The 25,457-nt window shown below is 40.0% G+C and overlaps 1 protein-coding gene across 1 annotated transcript; it reads right to left on the bottom strand.

Annotated features, from left to right (window-relative positions):
- dlgap2b (discs, large (Drosophila) homolog-associated protein 2b) lies at positions 1 to 22,646 on the bottom strand. Its single transcript, XM_078274781.1, has 5 exons — positions 21,561 to 22,646; positions 12,286 to 12,503; positions 6,791 to 6,944; positions 5,319 to 5,538; positions 1 to 806 (listed from the first exon to the last, which is right to left on the bottom strand). Exons 1-5 carry the CDS (start codon positions 22,644 to 22,646, stop codon positions 1 to 3), a joined length of 2,484 nt encoding a protein of 827 aa, XP_078130907.1.
- Between the last annotated feature and the right edge of the window lie 2,811 nt (positions 22,647 to 25,457).

Here is a 25,457-nt window from a genome sequence, read left to right on the forward strand (position 1 = left end):
TTAGAATGACATAGACAGATATGACATGGGCCCACTGGTGTACTTCCTGCTCCACAGTTCTAAACTGGCGCTTCTGTGACCACCTGTGTGGCCACCTATGTCTGGCTGCTTTTGAGCCTGCTTTTTATTGATCTCCCATGGGAAATCCTCTATTGGAAGTGGGCTGGCAGGGCTGCCTGACCCCTCTGGCGTGCTCTCTGGGGTTCCCTCTATAATCTCAATTCGGGGTGGGTCCATCAAATCCATAATGCTGAAGGGGGCTGGCTCTGGTTGGCACATCACTGACTTGTCCTCTGTATTCTGTCGAATGGACCAACTTGAGCCTGCTTGAATTCCTATGGACACTCTGTCATCTGTTTGTGTGGTGCTGTCACTGCAAGGCTCCCGACACAAAGTCCACATGTTGTAGCACTGAGTAAAGTTGAAGAAGTTACTGTTGAAAGTCTTCAATTCCCCACAGACGTCTCTACGCAGCTCTGCCAGTTCATAGCGCATTGCTGAGATTTCATCCTTCCACTGCAGGTTAAAGGCAGCAACCATGTTAGCAGACTCTTTAAAGGCCTGAATGGCCTGAGGGACCGGCGGCTCAGAGGCTATGGGTGAGGCAGAAGGGACCCTGTATGAAGGTGGGGATGCCGGTGGGACAGAGATGGCTGTTACGGTGGAGCTAGTACTGTGATGGCTACGAGCAGCAGTCTCTCTCTCCAGCCTCTCCAGCTCCACATAGGCAGAAGAGCTAGCACCGTCATCATCCTCTATCATGTCGTCATTTAGTAAAGAGGTACCATCCAAAACATCATATCCCTCTGGAAGAAAAATGTAAATATGCAAACAGAAGGACATTCAAAGTGAAAGGAACAGCTGGAGTGTGATTTGGATTCTCAACTAGAACAAAAACACATATCTATGGAAAACATACAGTATGTGAGTGAAAAGTAATTTCAAAGACATACAAGATCAGACCTAATCATTACACGTTTGATTCTAAAGATTTAAGCATTTAATCAGGGATGTGCACCCACCATTGACTGGTGTGCTGTTCAAATGTGACTACGTCTGCACCAGAGTTGTACAAAACCAAGAGGTAACAGATTTGTTTCATAAAATCACAAATGTGAAAAGAAACTATGTTTTTTTTAAATCAATGGGTGCATTTAGTAAGTTTTGCATATATACACTAGGGCTGCACGTTATGAGGAAGATATGCGATCACTAACGATATTACTTGCAATAAATAAACATGTCGCAGCCTTTTGCAATGTGTTTATTGCTCCAGTTAATATTGCGATGACAATAAAAAAAAACAATATAATGTGCAGCCCTATACACCTTATACCGGTTATTGAGCGATGTCGACTACCTGCGCAGGCACGGCTTCAGCCAAGTGACAACAGAAACACAAACAGTGGCGGCACCAAAATCGATTTAGAAACCAAGTTTTGTCTTCCGGTAATAAAAGAGGCTGTGTATCTTCATCCACAAGCTCCCTTGCATGAACTAATACTGTTTTTTAAAGCACCTAACACTTTATTTGGTAATGTAGCTCTAATCCATGGATGTATGTAATGTTTTATGGGGTAGGGGTATACAGTTTGTACAGTGTAGGTTGAATTGTTTTTGTAAACATCACAGGCCTGTGCAAATGAACTGCAGTTATTAGTAACCAGGATACTAGTTTATCATGTCTATGGGGATATTAACCCGATTTCTCTGAGCTCATGTAAACATCACATCCCAAATATGATCATAACTGGAATAAGCCTCATAACTGGGATACTCTCGTCCATGTAAACACACTTACGATTTTAAAGCTTAAGTGCGTAACTTTTTGATATTAATGAATGTCCGTTACATTCAAGCCATTGCCAAATGACTTGCTACTAGACTATCAGCTTCACACAACTCTCTCTGTATTTCTTGGTATGGCTATGTTCAGAAGATTGTGACGTCCGGTGACTTTCCCGCTCAGAAACTTGAGTGAAGATAATTACCTCTTCTGAAGAGTCTGTCATGTTTTTTTAATCCTCCGTGTCCTCCTTGGCTACTAGCAACTTCGTGTTTGGCGGTGCACGGTCGCGGAAGGCTTTTATCATGTGGACGCGCCAACAGTGTTGTCATTACTTAGAATTCCTCATGGGGCGGCAGCAACTATGCACTAAAGAATTCCGCTAACAATATACTTAAAGAACATGCTTGTTAAAAAACAACATATTTTTGAAAGTTGCTTATCATCAGTAAAAATGTTGGATGAACTTTCTGTGGTATTCAATTATAGCATTTTATGAAATTTAAAATGGGTCAGCTCCAATTAATAGAACTACTTCCTGTCAGAGCCAGTACGGAATAGACAGCACCTTTTTTGAAATAGCTTCTTGAGTGCCTTAACTTAACTAAGACAATAATGATTGTCATTAAACTCACATACTGTAGGCTTTTCACAATGTTTTTACACTGCCTTCTCAGTCATCTCAAGGCTTCTTTCCATCTTTTCACTGCACAGCACAGTAAAGAGTGGAATTAAACATGAAATACATCAATCATTATCAAATCATGAATCCATTTTCTGAGAACCCTTTTCTCAAAACATCAAAATGTTTATTTTTGTGCTATTTTGTGCAAAAGAAAAGATGTAAAGGGAGTAGAAGAATCACAACCCACTGGGTCAAGAAGCAGATATGAACCCTATTGAACATATCAGGTCCAAGGTGGCTGATTAGACCATGTGGAGTAAGTAACCCGTTGAGGGGAGGGGTCACTCCCCCCTCCGGGGCTGCACCAGGGAGAGGCTGCAATCCCACAGTCAAAGACAGCTGACAGACTCAATGCCAAGGGTTAGACTGCCACATGTGGCCTTTTTAAAAGAAGTCAGATTTTCATGGAAAGAAAAAATAGAGTCCACACATGTACAGCAGACGCATGCTGCTCTCACAAATGATTGGAGACAGTGGCAATGCAATAATTAGTGCTATTTTACGGTTGCCATATGAAAACATTCCGAAAAGTTTGGGAGATATATCTCTCATACATTTACACTTACAATGTGGTCTAAGCACATGTAAAATAGAGACATGGTAAACAACTCACAAAAGCCAGCATCACATTCATCACTGTAATCAATATTCAGAGGTATCAAGGTTTTAAAAAGAAATCAAAGCGTCTGAGGTTTTGTGAGTTGTTAGGAACCGTGTTAGCTACTTAGGATAGCATATTGAGATATTTCTACCAACTATATAAATATATATAAACTCTATGTATTATTTTTTTTACTGAGAAGGCAGTGCAAAAACACACATATACATAGATATATGTATGCGTGTCAACATTAAAATACCTGCAACAATCATCACTGATGCCTCCAGTTGTTCTTTTCCCCTGGTTATCCTTCAAGAGATGGATGGTCAAATGGAGAGGGGTTTGCTGCTCGTCTGCCCTATGGAGCACCATGGGATCCTTTCCCCACTCAAGGGCCCACTAGCCTCACACAGTGTTTGGTTCGTAAGCCGCTTACAATTTAATTATAAACTAGTACTGAACACTAATATAAAAACATGATTCCAGGAATCAATGTTTTTCTTAGCCAAGGTAGCCTGGATAAGTTATTTAATTTAATTTCAAGGCCACTATTCCGTCAGAACAGTGCAAACAGTAAACCAGAGGAGAAATATAATTTACATTATGGCTTGACTGGGAGGTGACAGTACTGTATATAATTAATCACCATCTAGGGAACCCTTCCTCTGGGTGCTACAACCTTATCTGACATATTATTATTATTATTATTATTATTATTAATGAATCATGCCAATTTTTAAAATACAACTTTACAACATATGTACAGTCAACTGCTTGTTTTAGTCCACATAGAGCTGACAGATTTGGAGCAGAGAGTTAAATGAATAGAGTTCAGCAAATAAGACAGTGGGATTGGAGAACACTCCTGTATTCTCAGTACTTCTGTCACATCGAAGAAATCGTCGATGGAAACCCAATTGACGATGAAAGGATTCCAAAAACAAAAGTCCAGATTGCACAAGAAAACAAAACCCACAAAATGAGTAAAAATGCAAATATTAAATTGACAGAAAAGTGTACAAAAACAATAAAAATCCAGGTCATAATATTTAAAAATTCACGTAATTAAAGAAAAATGTTTCAATAGGGTTCATAGCTTTACTCTTGCAGGTAAACACCAAATGCACTTAGTGAGGGAGTTACTGCAAAGACTCTGCTTGCACAAAGAACCTGAAATTCTAATTTCATATACATTTATATTGTTTGCACTGTGTCACACAAAACCTTGAAATCCTTGCATGTTGTAATAAAAAAGCAGCATGTAGGACAAATAAATATGCGAGTCCATAAACAAAATGTGCTGTTTTGAGAACATGTTGAGTCTGGTTCCACTATCAAATTGTAATTGTAGTTAAAAATGTAAATATGAACAATGAAATTATTAAGTTTGCTTAATTGGAAACCTGCAGTTGAAGATAACAGTGATTAAGAAACTTTAGGAAGTCCTGTAATAAACTTTACACACAATTGATTTATTTTGACTGAGACCGCTGCTCAAAAGCTTGAGTTTCATGCAACACAATACAACAATACTGCAAATACAAAAAGTATTTGCAATCAAGTATGTACTTCTCAAACTTGAATATACCATCGGTAACCGGTTCCTTTGTGCAACCAGCATGTGTGTGTGTGCACCTGTTCTAATCTCTAGAGGTTGTTGACTTACCTTAATTGGTTACAAGATTAGTTTTTTTAATTTTATGAGGTCAATGACCAGGTCAGTTACAAAGCCTACCCCTGGCCCGTTTCGGCCTTCATCCCTCCCTAAGTAACTCACACGCTTCGCACAACACATATATAACACCACAGTTTAACATGCTTAGGGTAGGGCCTGTTCCTCTTAGGCATGCCATGTAATGTGGCTGTGCTGTGTTGTAATATTGTGTACCGTGAGCATGTGTTGCCATCTCAGTGTTTATGCGACCCTCCCACCCTTTTCCTAGTCTACAGCTTGGCAACACCACAAGTGACCAACCAGAAGCTTGGCTTGACTAATGATGCATGAATCGTGCAAAGTAACACACAAGCAAATCCATCTCAACAATCGGGAGTATGCAGAGGCAAAAACAAACACACACACACCATAGCTTCCAAAGAAAATAACTGGGATCATTCAGCTCGGCATCTCTGAAGCTCAAGGGTTCCCCACTGTACATATGTAGGTATGTCAAGTTTGTGCCCATGTATAGGATGTATGAGGATATGTAGTCTAAGCCCTCTCTCATTTAGGGGGGGGATTGTTTTACCTGTTGTGGATCTGAGAGTTGAAGTGACAGTGGAGGATGTCATTGAAGGCAAGCAGTCGTCATCTTGGGAATAACCAGCCTGAATTGCACGGAGGTAACTGTGGCTTCGAGTGCGGAACGAACCAGGCAGGTCCAAGGCTTCCATGGCCTGGGATTCTACTTCACTAAAAACGGACTCGCAAACTGACTCAAACTGGCCATTGATCTCAGTCTCACTCACCTGAGAGACAAAAACAGGAATAGCAGTCCTTAATTTTTCCTCTTCCTTTCTCTTTCTCACTTTGATTCTTCCCCTTTGCACAGCAAATATGAAGGAGTGTTAGCGTAAGGAAATGCCACTCATTCCAACCTTAAACTGAATAAATGTCAAGATCAAATGAAAAAAGGCAGATGACAACAGAAAACAATCAGAAAAATATTCACTTTGTGTTATAAAACTTTCACTTTATCACATACCCCAAAACTATTTGTTACTATGTTACTACATGGAAAATAGGAAAACACTGGAGTCCTGATTCTTTATCTTGTAGCTCTAGCAAGTCTCTTACATATATTTTTAATTATTTTTATCTGACACAAGATTAATTATTTTTTGTCAAGAACATGCAACAAAATCATGTCACCATAGGAGGAGGAGCTATCTTTTCAATTACGCTCTATTCTGTCATGTCCTCTCCTGTCCTCTCTCCACATAATGTTTAACATACTAAATTATATTACAGAAGAGAGCTGGGTTCACCAGCAGTAGTAAGCTGATTGTACAACCCTTCTTTTGGACAAAATCTTTCCTTCTCTTTATGGTGGGTTTCTTGCTGTGTCAACATCTTCATAGCAACCACGCCTTGTGCCACCATGGAGGTCCAAAACAGACTTGCACAACTGATCCAACTGTATAGATTCATAGCAGGGTATGAAAAAGGGAGATAGCTAAACAGGTTGGTGTGTGATGTTAGACATGAAGTTGCCTTTAGCCCTGGTCTCTAATTCTAAACATTAGTAGTAGAAAAATAAACTCAGTTAATTAAATTGGCATCGTCAGCTAATTAGCTGCCATGCCAAAACAGCAGGAGAGCGATGAATCGTTTATTTGTGGTCTATTCCAGACATCCTTGTGCCAAATCAGGAGCCAGACTGTTTCTCAATTATATACAATTTTACGTTTCTTTATAACAAGATACACTTTAAAAGAAAACTGTAAACAACTGTGTCTGGAGCGAATTTAGAGTTAGACTATCAGTTAAATCATCAATTCCCAGTCCAAAACAGCAAATTAGTTATGCCTATTGACTTCAGTTGAGACAGCCATGACTATGTCTACTGGTCAATCAGCTGTGGACCTCCAATATGGACACATGGATGTTTTATGTCTCTGTAATATTGTCTCCACAAAGCAACTAAATACAAAACAAAATAACATAAGCTCTAATGTCTCCAGGTGTTGCCTCTGTGCAATGTATGTGTTTAAGACTCACCTGGCTGACGCAGCTAGCCTGACTGAGGGTGCTGACGGCACGCATGTAGCTCTGGTTGCGTGAGCGGAAGGGCGGGGGGTGAAAGGTGGCAGGGTCCAGCGTGACACTAGGGTGGGGTCGCATATCTCTTGTGGTTTGCAAGTGGTAGCCCTGGCTGAACAAGGACAGGGGGTAGGGATAGATACGATTGCACAGTTCAAAAGCCACACATGGAACATCACTAGATGATAATGTACTTAACAAATCTACTGGCAAGCATCTATGGGCATTATGTGACTTCTGTTTGGTATAGTTCATGATCAAGTATTTCTATCCAAAATGATTATCAGCCACTTGAATAACTTATCTCCTCTGCGACAGTATCTGAACTGCTAAGATCAACATTGACCTATTTTTATTGACTTGCGTTGTTAACTTCTAGTTTAGTTTCAAGTGTCCTATGATTCTATCCCAAAACTATAGAGAGAATGTCTCTCATTTTTATTAGAGAAACAATGAGAGCTAGGAGCTGCAATAATGAGAGATTATTATATTCTCCACCAGAGGCTAAAAAACAAGAAGGCTGATTTGTTTGTGGACAAAAGCTGAAGTGATCAGAACCCTGCTGAGATGATGGTAACAAAAATAGTGTCAGTAGGGATGACAGATGCATGACGCCTCCCCAAGTTCACAGAATTTGGCTTTTTCTGAAAGTCACATAGAACAATAAGCTGAGTAAAAACAAGCTGAGCAACAATAGGCTTACCCCTAATTCCCACCAGGCGCGTGGCGTGCCCCGCGAGCAGTCACGGCCATTCAAGTCAATGTTTGATATTCCACCAGCTGCGCCACGCCGTGTCCCAGAAGCGTGCGTGAAGCGGCTGTCTGCTCCCCTCCACTAAATATACGCGTCAGGGCCATTCGGACAGCCAGGCAGGCAGTGAAACAGTGAGACTATGCAGTCAATTTACCAAAACATGGTCCCAAATATTGTTTATGTCTCCTGTACAACACCACGGACGATGAGAGATTCATCTTGGAGGTTGAAAAAATAATACCACATCACAGATGTTTTTTATCAGGACAACACCAGTGTTGGTCATCTTACTTTAAAAAAGTAATTAGTTACAGTTACAAATTACTTCTCCCAAAAAGTAATTGAATTAGAAACTCAGTTACCACATTGTAAAAGTAATTAGTTACTCAGCAAAGTAACTGTGACGTTATTTTTCACGTTCTATAACATCTTTAACGTCAAAGATGTTTAACTGATTGAAGAATAAAAACACTATATACAGAAAAATCGAGCGTTGCTTGTTTTAACAGAGTGGCTCCGTCTCCTTCGCTGGAGCTCACGCTAGCTGCATTTGGGCTTGGGGTTGGGTTAGCAGCAGCATCAAGTGTCGTGTTAGCATGTGTTGATGTGAGGTGCTTCATAAGATTTGAGTTGCTTGAGGCAGACGTGGATAAAGTCTTTTCCTGGGCATAGCGTGCATGTTACATAAACATTCTTGCCTTTAATTTCAATGAGCGAGAAGTAGTGCCAGTACTTCTAGTTCGAGAACGCTACCTTTGAATTTCCCTGGCTCGTCGCCATTGTCGCTGTCTTGTGTTTAGTGGTAGTCAGAGTGTGCAGTGAGCAGTGTTGCTCACTCTTTTCCAGTGAAAGTTGCTAGCACCAGCTCCAAAAGTCGCTAAAAGTCGCTAGATGACGTCATACGCTCATTTGCATATTTTTGACGTCATTACGCAATCATTTGTATAAAGCTTAGTGGTTGTGTCAGCAAGGTAGATGGAAAGAAATAGAACTCTTTAGCCAAATAATCACAAATTCAATACAGGAATTTATTTTACCTTATATTTATTACTTAGGTAGCCTATCTTTGAAGTAAAAAGAAATTCTACAAAGGGAGGGAAAAAGATCGATAAAGAATTCTCAAAGAAGGCTGGCTTGCCCAGGTCCAGTCCAGCTCAGCGGCGTCTTTCTCCCGTCGCGTCCCGCTGTCTCTCCTACCTACACCGGCCCCCGCACACCCTGTCCCCCTCCCCTTCTAACTACCTGCACACTGTGCGCAGTGCTGCTGCACATGAGGAGAGAGGGGAGAGGCTGCTCCTCAGTCACAGAACAGAAGACTGTTTTGGCGGCTACAGGAGAGAAATACCTTGCGTGCTCGCTGGACAATACTGACGACTTTTCTACAGAAAGTCGCCAGATTTGTCGCTAGTCGCTTTTTTGAAAAAAAGTCGTTAAGGGGGTCTGAAAAGTCGCTAAATCTAGCGACAAAGTCGCTAAGTTGGCAACACTGGCAGTGAGACAGCATGAGCAGGGCATCCGCCCACCCAGCCAATCATCGTCACATTTGCAACGGTGTCATCATCCCCACCCCTGCTCTCTCCAGGCAGCTGCTGTGTAGCCAAAGCCTGACACCTCGCGCTTCATTCAACCAAATTGTAGTAACACGCCACTTTACATTCTCAGTAACGATAATGGCGTTGCAACGATGGGAAAAGTAATTAATTAGATTACTCCGTTACCGAAAAAATAACGCCGTTAGTAACGCCTTTATACTTAAACGCCGTTACTCCCAACACTAGACAACACAAGAAAAGAGAAGGCATGGAGTTTAACTGCAGGGGTGCTTAGAGTGAAAGGTAGATACTAGCTTAATAGACCCGCGATTGTTCTGTAAAGTACTTGTAGAGTCAATATAATCTGCGAGTCGGGCAGCAAGACGCTCTGCTTCTGAGACGCGCCCGGTGTAGTATGGCGCGTGGCGGAGGACGGAACAAAACGGCGGCGCAGCCGGAACGCAGCACAGACGTGCCCAGTAGAGAATCGGAATTAGTGGGAATGTGAAGCAACAGCATCCTCTGGGTCACAAATTCACTTAATGGAATATTTGGTGGTTTCTGCTGGTTTACTAGGCAACAGATGCATGTCGCCACAAAGAGATGAGTAGGAAATTATTTAAGAGTAATGCAACCCCCCTTGAAAATCTTTACTGACCTCCAGTGGTTTAACTTTTCACCTTGCTGCAGTGAAGTACAGGTGAACTCCACAATCCAGTTAGACATGAAACAGCAACCCACTGCCTTTCAGCTTGGTGTTAAGTTACTGTGCACCACAAGTTGTTTTCTGTATTTAAGGCTTCTGATTAATCAATCCGGAATGTTTCACATTCTGCTTGACCAGTGCAGAGACTTTTGCAACACATAATTTCTACATGTATAATTACAGATTAACAGATTGTAAGTGCTGATACATACTTCCCACCACAATTATATCAGAGTGTAGAGTAAATACCACAAAGACCTCTCAGTATAACACAATACAGTTAACAATACATTGCCGGCACAACAAACTCCAAAATGACCATTAAGTTGAATCAACACCTCTAAACTGACAATGTAACATTGTAATCTTCATGAAAGTAGGATTCATTGCAAGGCTATTGTATTAGTACAGCTAGCTAAAACTAATGTAATACAAATAAGTTTATTTCCATTTTATGTTTTTAATGCGAAACAAAACAAAACATTTCTGGGAATGAGAAATATACTTAACACTTTGCTGTGTTACTGATCAAACACATCTCTCCTACCTTACGTTTCTCATCATTCAGTATTCTTTAACACAATAGACAGTAACTTTAATATATGCCCTTCTGTATGACAACAATTCCCCCATCCAGTAAGCCCAGGCACTAAATGTACCTGTTCTCTTAAGTCTGACATTGTATAAATGGGACAGTTTTGCTACAGACTTGTCAACAACACTGGTAAAATGAGGAGCATTGCCTGTGTAAGATGTTGGGCAAATATTGGAACTAGCAGATGAAAAAGGTCACAAACACGAAACCCATTTGATACTGCAGCATTCAGCAGAGCACTACTTTACCTAAACTCATAAAACAGTTGTCGGTCGAATACTTATCCAATCATGCTCGAGCAAGTTAGTGATGTGGTTATAAAACAAGCCAAGAAGTAGGTACAGCCCAGCTCTAAATAGCGTCTTAATACAGTTAATCCAGGCATGCATAAAATTACCTAAGAAACGATAACCAAAACCCATCCTCTCATTTTGTTGCCAAGCCGCTTCACTTGAAATCACCAAATAATTTAATACTTTTTCAAATCTCTCAGGGACAGCAGAGCAGAATCAGCAAACAGCAGTTTTACTTGGACAGCATGCTGACAAAGTGAGTCATTGTTAGATGGTTCAGATTTATCTTTTTACCACAGTTTTTGTTTCAGAGACACAGCGGCGTGTAGTCGAAGTGCAAATCAGTTGTGCATGAAACTTCATTCCCCGAACATTATGAATTATTCATTAACATACTACAGCTATAGAAGTGTGTGGAGTAGTTTGCATACAATGCTGAAAGAAAGGTCTTATTTGCAGTACTGACATGCACTATCGATGCTCGCTAGTATGGATCAACGGAAGTACATTTCCAGGATAATTGCCTAACACCTTGCGGGTGGCTCATGCGCTGAGACGTTTGGGGACAGACTGGCGGGGATTGCTATTGACGAAGTACACATGGCGATATACTGTTAGGAGCATATTATGTTTAACCATGTATCCAGGTAATTTAAATAGCTCACTTTACTGTATTGTGCAAACAGTTAACTTCATTTCATATTTTATGTGGCGTTTTCTTTTGTGGGGTGCAAATGTTCCATCAAAACAAGTTCTTTCCCGAGACCATTTTGCAGAGCCACCGTCACTGCGTCCGGAGATTAGCGCCACCCAAGACCATTGTGATTGGTTTAAAGAAATTCAAACAACCCAAAGATTTTTTTCTCCTATCCTAGAATGTATGCGTGGTTGAGCTAGCCCTTATTCCACAGTGCTGTGGAAATAGGTCTGGCAATGCAAGACTAGTTGCTCACTGATCAAGGGCTTGGGAAAATATGGATGTAGCACTAGTGATGTTACTTACAAGTTTTCGACTGTAGTAAAGCTTACCACGGCCAGCAACTGCGCCAATGCCCTGCATGTCAGGTTTGCCACCAGAGTGTGTGTTTGTGTGCATGGGTAAATGTACAACACATTAACATAACTTTACCCTTACCATTTGTACTGACCTCATAGTACAGTCTATGTGCCATTTACCACTATCTTTGTCAGTCACTGGAGCCAACAGTCCAACTCCTTACTCCTCAGACTCACTCAAGACACACACTGCATCAAAACTTAAGCCCTTGCATGTTATAATTCATAATTCCAACAAAAAGCTGTTGATTTTGTTTACCCCAAAGCAACCACCAATTTTTAAGCTATTCATTTGTATATTAGTGTATTTTAAAGAATAGGTAAATGACAGTTTCATAAGGTAAATTTCTAAAAAGTTGAAAAAAAATGCAATCCTTTTGCATCCTTTTACCTTATTTTCACTATATCCTCTGATCATCATCCAATCATTTAATGGTTTCATGAAAAAGAATTGGAACAAAATTAAATCAACACAAAGCGTTGGCATGGACATATTAAGCGAGGCAGCCAGGCCTACCTTTGGGAGTCTAAATGGGGTCTCTGCATGGCTGATTTGAGGACCAGAGCATCAGACGGAATGGCCTTCTGTGGGGAGGTCTTAGGGCTGGTGTCAGAGTCACCACTTTCATCATCCACCTCTCCCATAGCTTTGACATAGCTACTGCTGCGCATCCGCCGACACGGGATCTCCTCATCCTTCTCGCCTGGGTATCCAACCCACTCATCCTGGGGCACCTGTGGGAGATAACACACGTGTATTGAATACTATAAACACATGTATACACATATACACACACACTTGTTAATCCATAATGGAGTACAGATGTAACAGTAGGTTGTCCTGCTCAGAGACCAAATTTAAGGCTTGTACAGGGAGCTACATCAGAGATATTAATTGCAAGTACAATAGGGCCCAATTAGCCAAATGAGTGTGAGAACAGTATCAGACAAGTAGCCGGATAAGCGCTGGCTGGTTTTTCCCTAAACAGAAAATTAAGCTGATTCACATCCCTGGTTTCAAGCTCCACCTCTATTTCATTCCCCCCTGAGCCTGGGCTCTCGAATTAAACAAGCTCAATGCTTAACCCTACTCCTCTTTGGGATTCAGATCCAGTGGGTTTCTTTAAGCCAAGAATCTATCATATTCAAAATCATGAATAGGCATCATTCTTGTGAAAAGCATGAACTACTGTTGGTGAAATTGGTTTTAACCAAAGCAACTATTGAACTTGACAACTCAAGGAGTAGCTGATGTCAACAAGAGCCACTACTTGTGTGTGCACCTCAAGTGTAAATAAAGCATCACAAAGTAACATGTTACTTTATTTATATTGTGTTTTTTTTTCAGTAATGCATTATTGGTGGAAATTGTTGAATTTATTATTTGTTATTATTATTCAAAGCAATTGCACTTGGACTTTTTTGTTTTACTTTCTAAAAAAAATTAAAAAGAATTATTTGTTTTAGTTTCTCTTTGTTTTATTTAAACAGGCACATTTGCCTTGCATATGCCAGGAATAATGAAACTGAACTGAAATTCTGAAGTTGTTTGCCTGTCGTTATTCTTGTCATTTCTGCACAAAGAAGCTGCTTCACTGTGCTCTCTCCATGTGTTTCTCTTTATGGTGCTGAGACTTTCAGATGCAGTCTCTCTTTATGCTGTCTGAAATCATTACTAATTTGCTACATTGTACATTCGCATTCTGCCATTTTATTCAAGTGTCCAAATTCTGAATGTTCAATTAAAACGCAATGCATTCTGAAACAAATTTAAATCTCTTAAGGAGGAAAGAGTAAGTAAAATAATTGCTGGTAAACATTTAAGTTACAATGTGCAATGTTTTCATGTTACATTATATCAAGCTTGTCCTGGTTCATTGAAGCTCCTTTTATTTTATTTGTCATTTTCCCGTTAAAATCCTCTACTGAGAGTCGTGGGTTTTACACTTCTGACAGCAGCAACACTGGTTTGTCTGGAATAAACACAAAAACTGCGTAACCACTGTTTATAAGCCTGATGGTGGCTGGAAGTGTGCGGGGGAGTGTAAGTGAAAGCTCCATCCCATCTGTATTATTTCGACTAGTGGGTGATAATAACAAGGGGCACTGCATCCTGTGAGGGATGGTACTGTCGGTTATAAGCAGGACCTTAGCAGGCAGGCTTATTTAGTATAAGTATGTTATGTTATGTGTACATGGGTTTTCCCTCAGATGTTCAGGTTTCTTTGACAATTGTCAAGATGTGTAGACTGTGCAAATTAAAGCACTGGATTAAAAGTAACACCAATACGTTTACAGGTTTTTTTAAGTTAACTGCATTTACTTTAATGGTCTGAAAAACAACCTCTTCTTTCTCTTTCTTTATATGTTTAGACTATACAAACACCTTACAGTTGGGGGATGCACTGTTAGATCCATAATTTAAAGGATTTGTAGTATTTGTCCAAGTCATATCATTTTTAAATAAATTCTAATTAATATCACGTTTTGCCAGTTTAAGCAATTGTGGTATGTCAGCAATTCGACAACTATATAACTTTAATAATATCCACAACCTAGCTTTCCATTCATTCATTTTATTAGAGTCCATGTTTGTGGTTTAACGGGAAATGTATGTGAAGTACCGTGTGAGTTTCATCAGCACATTTCTAGAAGGAGCACAGCATATGTTTTGACATACCTGAAAGTAACCAAAAATACAGAAATCATAAACATTCAAATATGTATATAATCACAGCCATGGCATCATGTAGCATGAATAGCTTTTTTGTGTTTATATTCTAATAAGTGTATAACAGTGACTGTTCTTAACATTACAGCATCATGATTAACATAGTGATTGTGTACTAATTACTGTACACTGTGTACTGTGCTCATGTACTACAAATCATTAGGTTTTAATTACATTTTGATGTGATAGAAATCAAGGTAGAATACAACTGACTCTTAAAAAGCATTTACCCTCAATATTTTAATATACTCAATATACTGTTTACATTTTGGCTCCCCTGATTTTTACTGAGATTGAACTGTGATTAATATGACAAGTCAAATTATTCATGGGATCTGAATCATAGCCCCTCGCACACACAATGAGATTTTGTGTTCCTGAAGATGGTGATTTACGATGGCAATGTGTCACACACTACATGCTCTGGCACAATATTGATCTAAGTACAACACTGTCAGTATGTAGTGCAGCTGTAGCAGTTGTCCCAGTGGACAGGGCTGCCTTAGCTCTTGGAATAACAGCCCTAGGCGCAGGACTGTCCCTAATGCTCTGTTACTCACTCAAGTTACTCACTTTTCCCAATCATATAGCTTAGCTGTTTCTCTGCCACAGTCGCTGACCTGTTCTCACAGAAAGCAAAGTGGCTGATATGGCTTTTTTTCCACCTAGAGGTAGAGGAATGCTTTCTCCATCACATCTGTTCTTGCTATCCGTCTTGTCGGCCATCTCTTTCCATAACATCCAAATTCCTCTCTGACTTGACGGTCCGCTTCAGCAGGGCAGACAGGTGAAAGACTAGACAGCATAAGGCACTTAACATTAAAATTATGAACATTTCTTTGCTCTATGGGAGGCGGCAAATGGTAAAATGTAGAGAGATGATAGCACCAATTGCTCTCCACCATCATTAATCTAGTATATTTTACTCAGATGTTTTCCCCAAATGTTTTTGTAGTTAAGATGAATAGGGTTCTGAAGCATTTAGAGGGGTTGTTATGGGAAGTGAGGCTCTCCCAAGGGGGTAAGCCTCGCTTCAGAGCTCGAACCTCCTATGGCGCCATTTTGATGCTACAAAGCGATCACCCGACGTTAGCATTCCATTGATTGCCATTCATTTTGACGTCACTTTGACAGCGAATAACTTTAGATTTGAAGCGTTTAAAGACTTTATTTGTCCATTGTTTATTTCTAAAGAAACACGACAATGTATAAAAGGCTCCATTACCTTGTACATCACGTTATGGCTCCGTAGTATACGTTTTTGTAAAAATAGGCTAACGATTGTGTCATAACCACGCGACTTACTGTGGCATAGTAGAGGAATTACCGTATAGTACAGGAGAAGCGCGCAGGCAGTTTCGTCTCACATTAGCTGTTTAAGTTTAATTACTAATGTTATCTAGCATTTTAGTTAGCAATAATTAGCCTGTGTCCATGTTATCTCCTTACATATACCTACACTCTCCGTCTCTGCAAGATTGGGAATGATTGAGATTTCTCTTGGCACAGCTACCAGAAGACTTCCAACTTTCAGACAGGTTGCTCACGTCACATTTACGTCGTCTCTCTCAGTTGGAAGCTGCGCAGTAACGCTCAGCGCTCATCGGAAAGGTGCTTCTAATGGCCTTCACTGGTCTCCGTCCAGAGCAACGAGATCTGTTGGTCCATTCTTATATACTGTCTATGGGCTCTCCCGTGTGTAAAAAAGTACTGTAAGCGGCAGCTGCCGCTGACACAGTGATGCACATGCTTTTCCATGGGTAGTGACGCTACAGTAGTCAGTGTTTTATGTTCGCTGCAAAGACAAACTAAATCACCTGAGTAATGCAACGTAATCACGACATATCCCTGGCCATTTCTCACCGCAGAAAGCTGCTACCAGCCAGGCTAAAGCTAACATAGTTAGCCTAAAGAAACAAGGTGTCTGTCCCAACTAACGTTATGGTTCGGAGCTGTGACGCGGGAAACGTAACACTAATCTACAACAACAGTCTGTTTCTGATATAACGTAATTTACTCTGATTTAAGTGCTCTTGGATACACAGTTTGTTGAAGAGTGTGACATGCAGGCTCTGCATGCACAGCAAACCACCAATCATGATCAATTTTAATAAATTTATCAAATAACCCAAAGCAGGCCCCGCTAGTCGACCACAACCTAAAATTTAGAGGAAGCAACATGCATGCATTATTAATATCATTCACTTTAGCCTGGATTGATATTATATGAATACAATGGTGTCATGTCAGTCGACCAGTGTATTTCTTCCTAATTTCCCTCTCCAAAATCACTTCAGAAGAGTAGTCACAGCGCTTACTTGCTTTGTTTTTTGTAAAGCATTAAAGTTCAACAAAGACTGGTTCACATAAGAAAATTTCCTTTTTCTTTTTTCTTTTCTTTGTAGATGCACTCCTCTACAAAATCACCCCAGCAGTTGAGAATGATTTAGTATTTCTGAATAGGGCTATTTATGTCCTCTTGTAAAAATGTGTCTTTTTTTCATATCGCAATATATATCGCAGGGAAAAAAAATATCGCAATGTAAGTTGTTTTTCCAATATCGTGCAGGCCTAATTTAGACCATATGCGACCGGAACTCTCCTTTGAACTCAAAACAAATACACTTTTGGGCAGCATGGCTCACTGCCATGTTGCCAGTATACAACAGCAGAGTAGGGCAATGAATGATGATCATTTAGTTTGCTAAAGTTGTGGTGTTAGGCATCATCTTTGTGAGTCATCTGCCTAAAAAAAGGTTGTACTTTCCAACCCTGCCTAACCTGGGAAGGTAACATGGAAATTGGCTGACCTGCTTCTGTCTTCCTTTAAAGACCTATCAGTAAAACTATCACGCATACTAATCTGTTATGCATACATTTATCCTCTCCCACATGAATGGAATAAAATGCAGCAATTGTCTGGAAAGTAAATTAATCAGGCTTAAAGACCGCAATAAAGTAAAAGAATAATTTTCCTCCTAATGCACAGGCATTGATCGTCTGGAGCTGTGGTTAACAAGGCAGCCATCACTCATGGAGGCATCACACTAGCTCATTAGCATTACCTTATATCTGTGCTCATTTGATGATACACCTGAAGGAACATATTCAGCTGTGCCACTGAGGCAGCCAAACAGGCAAGCTGCTTTACACCATCATTAGTTACCACTAAACACTGAGAATACTTTGTACAAAAATAACCTTGGGATAAAGCATCTTGTCACTTCCCAGCACAAAAAAAAAACACTGACCTTTAAGAACTGGCAGAACAATTTCTAGTTTGTAAGTGAATGAGTCTTGGAATTTCTTCCCACAGTATGCTGGTTAGTTGATGGTCGTTGAAATGATAAGATGTGATTTGTGACTAAATGCAGTCTGCTTAATTCTGTAAGTACGGTTCTTAAAGCTTAGTCACCTACTTATTGTAACTGCAGTAAGCAAGTGCAGGAAGTTAAACACCCTTTGAAAGGAGTGCAGATTATTATCCAAATCTGTCTCTGTAATTTAACCTGTGGATATGTATTTATAGGTAAGTGATCTGTTGGTTTATCTGTTGGCATATAGTACTAAACTCTGTTGCAATGGCCACTATATGTCATAGGGAGGACACCGGCTTAACATTTAGGGATGTTAAGTAGATACTAATAGAGACATCAAGAGGAAACAAAGTTCCTCCCCAGATAATGTTTTTAAATTCCCTGCCATCGCCTTAGAGATTTGATTATTACAATAAAGGGAAAGCACTGTACTAGCTACATTTCAGACATGAAAGGGTGACACGATATGATTGATTGAGGCTATATGATTTATGATACTGCAGAAACCTTGTACCGTTTGCCTTTACTGCATACTTAATACCGTTTCTCACCTTCAAAACATGCTCCAGGATCTTGGGACCAGTCCAAACCATTTTTTATTTACACTTTACCCAGCTAAATCCTGTAAAAGTATTTCTTTTACACAGAAGAAGCTCAGCCAAGTTAGCGATAAAATACATCTCATAATTAGTAAAAGTCAATCTTAGAATTTGAAAGAAAGCAATACAGTTGCAAAAATAGAAAAAAGATAGATAAAGGTTTCCTCAAGTTGGCTTCTTAGACTTAAAGTGATTGATAGCAGGCCTATACAAGTAAATGATCAGTTTGTCAAGAGAATAGTCCAAGAAGTAATTTGTAAAATCACTATAGGAAATTGTCACAATGTACAATATCTCTGCATTGAGCCTAGTTTAGAGCTTACGAGTTAGGCTTTACAGCTGAAAATGTGTAATAGTAACTTTGTTTGACGTAAGCTTCACCGTACAACAGCGGTTGTTGGCTTCGGAGGCTAGCCTGAAGACTAGACACTTGCTGAAACAAGATTATGTCAACAACTTGCCCAACGCAGACCTGTCCTCATCACAAGTGAACTCAGACCTAAAGGACCGAGAAACATCAAACAGATAAAATCCGAAGAGCACACAGAGCGTTGACCACAACGCCTGTGTACAGATCTCCCCTCACGTATTCCACTGAATAGGCTCTCAGTGTGGACACACTCAGAATGTGCCCATGTGGCAGCTGCAGGGTCTCTGCCTGCTGACACATAAGCTTGTCAAATGCCAGTGAGAGAGCCTCTGTATTGACAGAATCTTTCCATCCCCATGGCACACAAACAACTGCAGTTTGTGTCTCTGTGTGTAATTGTGCACTCCACATAGCATCAAAGTGCATGCACTGGGCTAAGCTAACCTCACCTCCCTTTCCAAGCATGGACAGAAATGCATCATGCATTTATATGAGAGCAGCATGATTCGCTGTCACTAGTAAAATTAGGGCCCACAGTTAAAATTTGATTACAGTGCATGCATATAACTCACTTGTCATTTTTTTTCAGAATTTTTTTTTGCATTTTAGGTGATTGGGTGAGGATAGGCACAATGTGAAAAAAGGGCCAGAGCAGGATGAATGCAATGTTAGTAGAAGGCATACATTATCTTCAGGGGGAGTTGGGGCAAGCTTTAATAATGGCCAATCACTTCTGCTCATGTTATCCCTATTACAAGCAGTAGACTATTTCTTAGTGGGCTGAGAGGGGAGACCATGCCAACTTCTCCTTATAGAAAAGTCTTCTTGGAAGGTGCAGAGTTCCAAAGCACAGCTAACCCCTAAATGTGTTATTAAGGCCTGATGATGCCCCTTTTTTATTTTAATTCACATTACAGAAGGCACAGAAATCCCTGTTACCATGTTGCTGTTATTTGTAGATCTTAAATCACCTTCATGTGAAGCTATTTGACATTTGAATTTAAGCTTATGCTGCACTGACCATGAGTAACTCTGGATGAGAGCATTTTCTAAGGGCTGAATATTAAAAATGAAAAGATATTGAATCAAAGATAGCCATAACCTGAAGCACTTGGCTTTTGAATGTGTTTTTGAAGCCAGTACCTGTGGCTAAACTAGTTGAAACTCTTAATGTGTCAGTGGGATAGTAAAGGCAGAGACCTGAAAAACTGTATTGCAGCAGTAGTTGGTGTTACCGGTATTACACAGAGTTTAGGAATACACCGATTACTTGATTATTACTTGACACAGCTGTGGTGTGTTTGCAGTGTAATCAGTAACACCGTTATCAGCTTCGACTGAACAGTATATTTTTTTTAAGACACCAAATCTGTGTGTTTTCTACATTGCAGTCTAGCTCAGTTAGCCCTTTATTCTCAGAGTCTTCCACTATGACATTGATTCACTCAATTGATCTCTACATCTTAATTGACAATAGCTCCCTGAGGTGACTACACAAAAGGGAGTCCTGGTTAAACATATTGGTTTCTCACACTGGACACTGTAATTGCCCTCAGGAGAGTAACAAAAAGAAAGGTTGAATCCAAAAGGCCTCCCTATCAGGATTTCTAATCAATACATCAATCACTGCATTTTACTCAGAAGGTCCTCTTTGGAGATGAATGGATATTGATCTCAATGATTGTTTGATATATTTGGGGACGTTCAGGGCTTCTATGCATTTACTGCCCTTTCGACCTATTACTTTAGCCTTGTTAACCCTTGCTTAAACCAGCTCTGCCTTTGGTCTTGCATCTTTTCAATCTGCTGCCGCTCACGACTGGAAGGCTCTGCAAAATATTCTCAAACTGGATAAACTAATTTCCATTTCATCCTTCAAAACCGTCATATCATCCTTGTTCACGGACATATGCAGTTTCTTCTCTACATAATCATTTTTCCAGCTAAATATTTGAATGTTTCTCCCTCTTTTACTCAGCAATGTACCTTTGCACTTATCTCGTTATAAGTGTTATAAGTGTTTATTGTTTTCTATGTAGTATTTCAAATTGTATTTTATGTAATTTCTAAACTGTATGTATTTCTAATGTATTTTTTTTATCTAGCCCTCCTTCCCTTTCCCTAAGTGGCTATGCCACTTGTCAGGCCGCCGTTGTAAATAAGAACCTGTTTTTAATGACTTGCCTGTAAAAATAAAGGTAAAATAAAAATTAAGAGATAGAAAAGTAACAATGACAAGAATCCTAGTGAATGACTTGGATGAAGGCTACATATTTAAACTTTTGAACAAAGAGCAGTACCATTACTCTATGTTAAGGTTGCTTTGACAATTGAGTATATATAGTAAGTGGAATGTGTAAAATTAAAGTTCCAAAGTCCACCTTAATTTCTTATACTGCTTAAATTGCCATAAATTAAACCATTCATCATGAACAGCATGAACACTTAAGCTCAGTGACATCACAATTAATAGTAAGTATCATTGACAGGTGACAGACACAAACAGGCGCTCCAAAATAATAGCAAACTTAATTAAATTACCAAAATTTAATTTGGAATATATAACCAGTGTTATATAGTGACATATACCAGCTGTAGCAGATAAACACTTATTCCAGTAGCTCCAAACAGAAGGCTACGATCCACATAAAGTACAACATAAAGAACCTTAAGCCATCTTTTAATATATTCATATTTTATTATTCTTTCTTCTGTCTTTTCTATTTTGTTCGATTTCTGTCCATTTAAAACATAAAGTAGTAAAGCACCACTTACCTGCAGGTAGTGACATGTCCGCGATGAAGGCTTGAGGTCGGAGTGCATCGAGTGCATCATGGGTTTCTCTAGATTAAGCGATGACTTCCTATAGGCCTCCTTGGCCTGGCTGACTGTCAGTGTCGACCAGGAGCTCCTCTTCGTGAATTTTCCCTCAGGCACCATGGCCATGCTCTCGCAGGCCGAGCACTTGACATCATTGTTACTCTTAGAGGTCTTGAGTGACAGGTCTCCAAAGTGGTGGCTGTGCATGGAATCTGGGTAGCAGTGGCTGACATGTTCCCCATGGTGCCGCGACATGACACTGGGTGTGCGGTAGGTGCTATCACTATCCAGGTTGTCGTCGGAGCTCCACCAGCCGCCAGAGCGGTGCTTGCGCTCTTTGCTCTTGCTCCTCTTGCTACCATGTTTGGTGGAGTGGTGACCATGATGGTGATAACCTCCGCCTCCTATCATATCACCTTTTGTGCCATTCATCTTGGATGATCCCTCCAGGGAGTGGGACTTGGTGAAGAGCTTCTGGACAGAATGAACAAGGTGTCTGATGCGGCCAGGACTCTCGCTGCGTTGCTCAGTGGTGGTGGAAGTGCGCTGGTACTGTAATGTGTGGAAGCCATCGCGGTGTAGTGGCACTTGTTTCTCAAACTGGTCTAGTAGGTTAGCAGGAAGGCGGTTGCTCTTGGTGCCGACGAGATGGGAAGAGGCGGCGGCTGCCGCCGCCGCAGCAGCAACAGCTGGGGAGGTGGCAGAGGCTGTGATGGCAGCGCAGTCGTCCCTTGTGGCTGGGTCACAATACTGTGAGCTGTAGTGCATTCTGGGGAATGTGCTGCTGGAGATGTGTTCAGACACAGCAACTGGGGGCATCATGACAGGGGACATCATCATGCAGTCAGAGTGGATGGAACTGCGCGGCGAGTAGCGGTGGTGGAAGTCCATGGGGCAGCTTTCTGTGGGGCTGAGCAGGTAGGACGAGTGGCGGGAGTCAGAGCCATGGTGAGCGTGGAGGTCATGAACGTGGGGGTCATAGTCCAAGCCATAGGGTAAAGGGATCTGGTGCTGGGAACGGCTGCCCGATAAGCCCTTCATGTTCCTGGCTGGAGGGAGGCGTCTGCCTTCATTGAACTTTCGAGATGGGGACCAAGGTGAAAATGTCTGGTCTGTTTCAGAGAAGGGGAAAGAAAGAAGAAAAGAAAGAAATAAGATACAAGCAAGTTGGAGAGAGACTTGCTCTGATTGCTCTACGTAAATATTTCATCCTCCCACTTTATGCTGTTTCCATCACAGTATGCACCAAGGGACCTACAGTATAATGCGAGTGAACATTCTTGCAATAGAGAAACCATGTTTAGTGAGAAGTTGTTACAGTATTACAGTACACATGGAAGTATAACTATTTATAACTAAGAATGACAATTCTTAGTTACAGAGTGTTGAAGTGAATGTAAGTTGTTAATCTCTCTAATAAAGTCAGAAATGTGGATTAACCTGTAGTATAAAAGACACAAACATTTCAATAATCACTGTACAGCTTTAAATATAGTATAGAGGTACAGATATGTTTCTCAAGAGATATATTTCTCTTTTACAGTAAGTCAGGTAGAAATCCTTTCTCTTCTTCTACAGGAGGCTGGAAGAAATTTGCTTAACATCCTGTTTCAACCAGATATACAGAAGCAAGGCTGCATCAAAATGCTTTTTACTAGTGTTTTGCTACCAGAAAAAGTCATAAGGTAAAAATGACCAGGGGCAGGTTGCATAAAACTCTTTTCTAAATCTCAGTCATTGTGGAACTGGGTAAATGTGCAAAAGCCTTGTTTCCACTCCCACAGTTAGCCATAAATGGATGTATAAACGTCCTTAAACATCTGTTTGCATTTTGATACTTGTGCCCGCTCCACCACTCATTAGACCTATCAATGACAAGAAGGGCAAAGAAGCAGTGCAATTTCATTGATTCTGTTGTTTCTGCAAGGTTCTCCAACAGCACCAGAACAGCTGTTAGTATGCACAACCATTACGCAGGGCTGTGGCTATTTATAGCACCACACCACCAATTCATCACATGTACCTGTCAACCATCATCGCGCAATATCTTATAATTATTAAAAATCAGAAAAATGATTAATTTGAAGAGCTCATATGGACACAGACTTTAAAATTAAAAATATCATTGACAACAGGGAAATATTGGCTTGAATGTAAATATAATTTTTTTATTAATCACTCCTAGATGATTTAAAATGTATTTTATAATTGCGCCTTTGACATTTTACAGAACGTTGTGTAGACTGCAAAAATAATAACAGTCAGAGAAATTGGCAAACATTATTGGCAACAACCTCATCATTTTACTTGCATCTCTTGATAACTGTATGCCTGGTCTGTATGTAAGTATGCGTGAGGTTCACACATTCTTACCCCACATTCTTCATTTATAAATATCAGTTTGTATATAGGAAATGGTGTACTGTATGTATTTCTTTTGTGCTTATGTACAGTATTGTTTATACATCTGGCCCCAGGTTCCTAAACCTATCCCACAGCATTTTTGTAAGCAGTTAGGAGCTGATTCTCTCAACAAATTGAGCTAACTCCTCTGAAATCTGTGATAAAAGTATTATTTCACAAGCCCTGCAGTGGTGAACCAGTTATTAGCTGTATGCCTAATTATTTTGAGAAGAGCCATGCACATCACTGGGCGGTGATCACAAAGAGCAACACATTTTGTACTACATCAAAGAGACTTTAAGATTAGAGAATTTAGTAGCTTTTATATGAGGGGTTAAAAAGTTCAGCCTAACCGCCTATATTCTTTTGCTCTGGAAGGTGCTTAATGATGAATACTCCTCAAGCTCCAATGAGTTTTTCTATATTACCTTAATATAGCAATGCTGGAACAATATGCACATAGTAAAAGCATACAGTAATTTATGAGATCCAACATTTATTGTACTTGATGTTAAATGACAAAGGATAAAGAACATAAAATAAAATAAAAAACATATATGTCAAATGCCTGTACTAATATCAAGACAATTCCCTTTCATTCATTCCACTCACCATATTATGATAGCATCATTTCTGATTGTATTGCCTCTAAACATGGAGACTGTATAGTTCTACAGAATGGGAGTACACTTCTCTGATTAATAATGTGGGCACTATAATCTGTGGTAAATGAACAACAGACCAGCACTTGTAGTTACAAAGCTTTGAGGGCACATTGTCTGCATGCAACAAAGGAGTTTTATAATTAGGAACTGAGAGATACTGTGAGTCAATAAGATCAGTTCTGCAGCTGGTGATACCTCAGTGATAATGAAACTTAGAAACTGTTAATGAATGAGTAAGCTCTATCAATTTATCGTTCAAGCAAAATGTCCAAAATCTGTCTTTGTTTTACATTTCCAGATTTATTGAAGTTAGAACTCCATATATTGTATTTGTGACATTAACCACACAAACCCGTCTCTTGGTAGTGGCTTAAAAACGGGGAGGTTTACAATTTCCTCCCTCCTCCAGTTTCTTCTAAATTACATGATACTGAAATTGTGTAGTGAAGTGTAAAGAATAATAATAAAATGCCCTTATCCAATAAGTTGTTAGCTACTTATTTAAATCCTATCTTGATGCCACAGTTTGTCCTGCAATCCCATTTGTTCATTATTCCTCAGCCCTGTTTATTATAAATTTACCAATGTCAAAGGCACTACCAATATTTATTATTATTCTCCATTCTTTACCCGTCTCTGACTGACACACAAATCTTGATCATTATTTTTGTTCTTCTGTGTCCTATGGAGATTCAAGAAGACAGACATCAGTTTTCAGCAAAATGTGTCAAAATGAGCAGCACTATTAAAATCATCTGTCATCCTGCTTAGCTTTCTGCATAAC

This window comes from Sander vitreus, chromosome 18, assembly GCF_031162955.1.
Source record: "Sander vitreus isolate 19-12246 chromosome 18, sanVit1, whole genome shotgun sequence".
Taxonomy (NCBI): domain Eukaryota; kingdom Metazoa; phylum Chordata; class Actinopteri; order Perciformes; family Percidae; genus Sander; species Sander vitreus.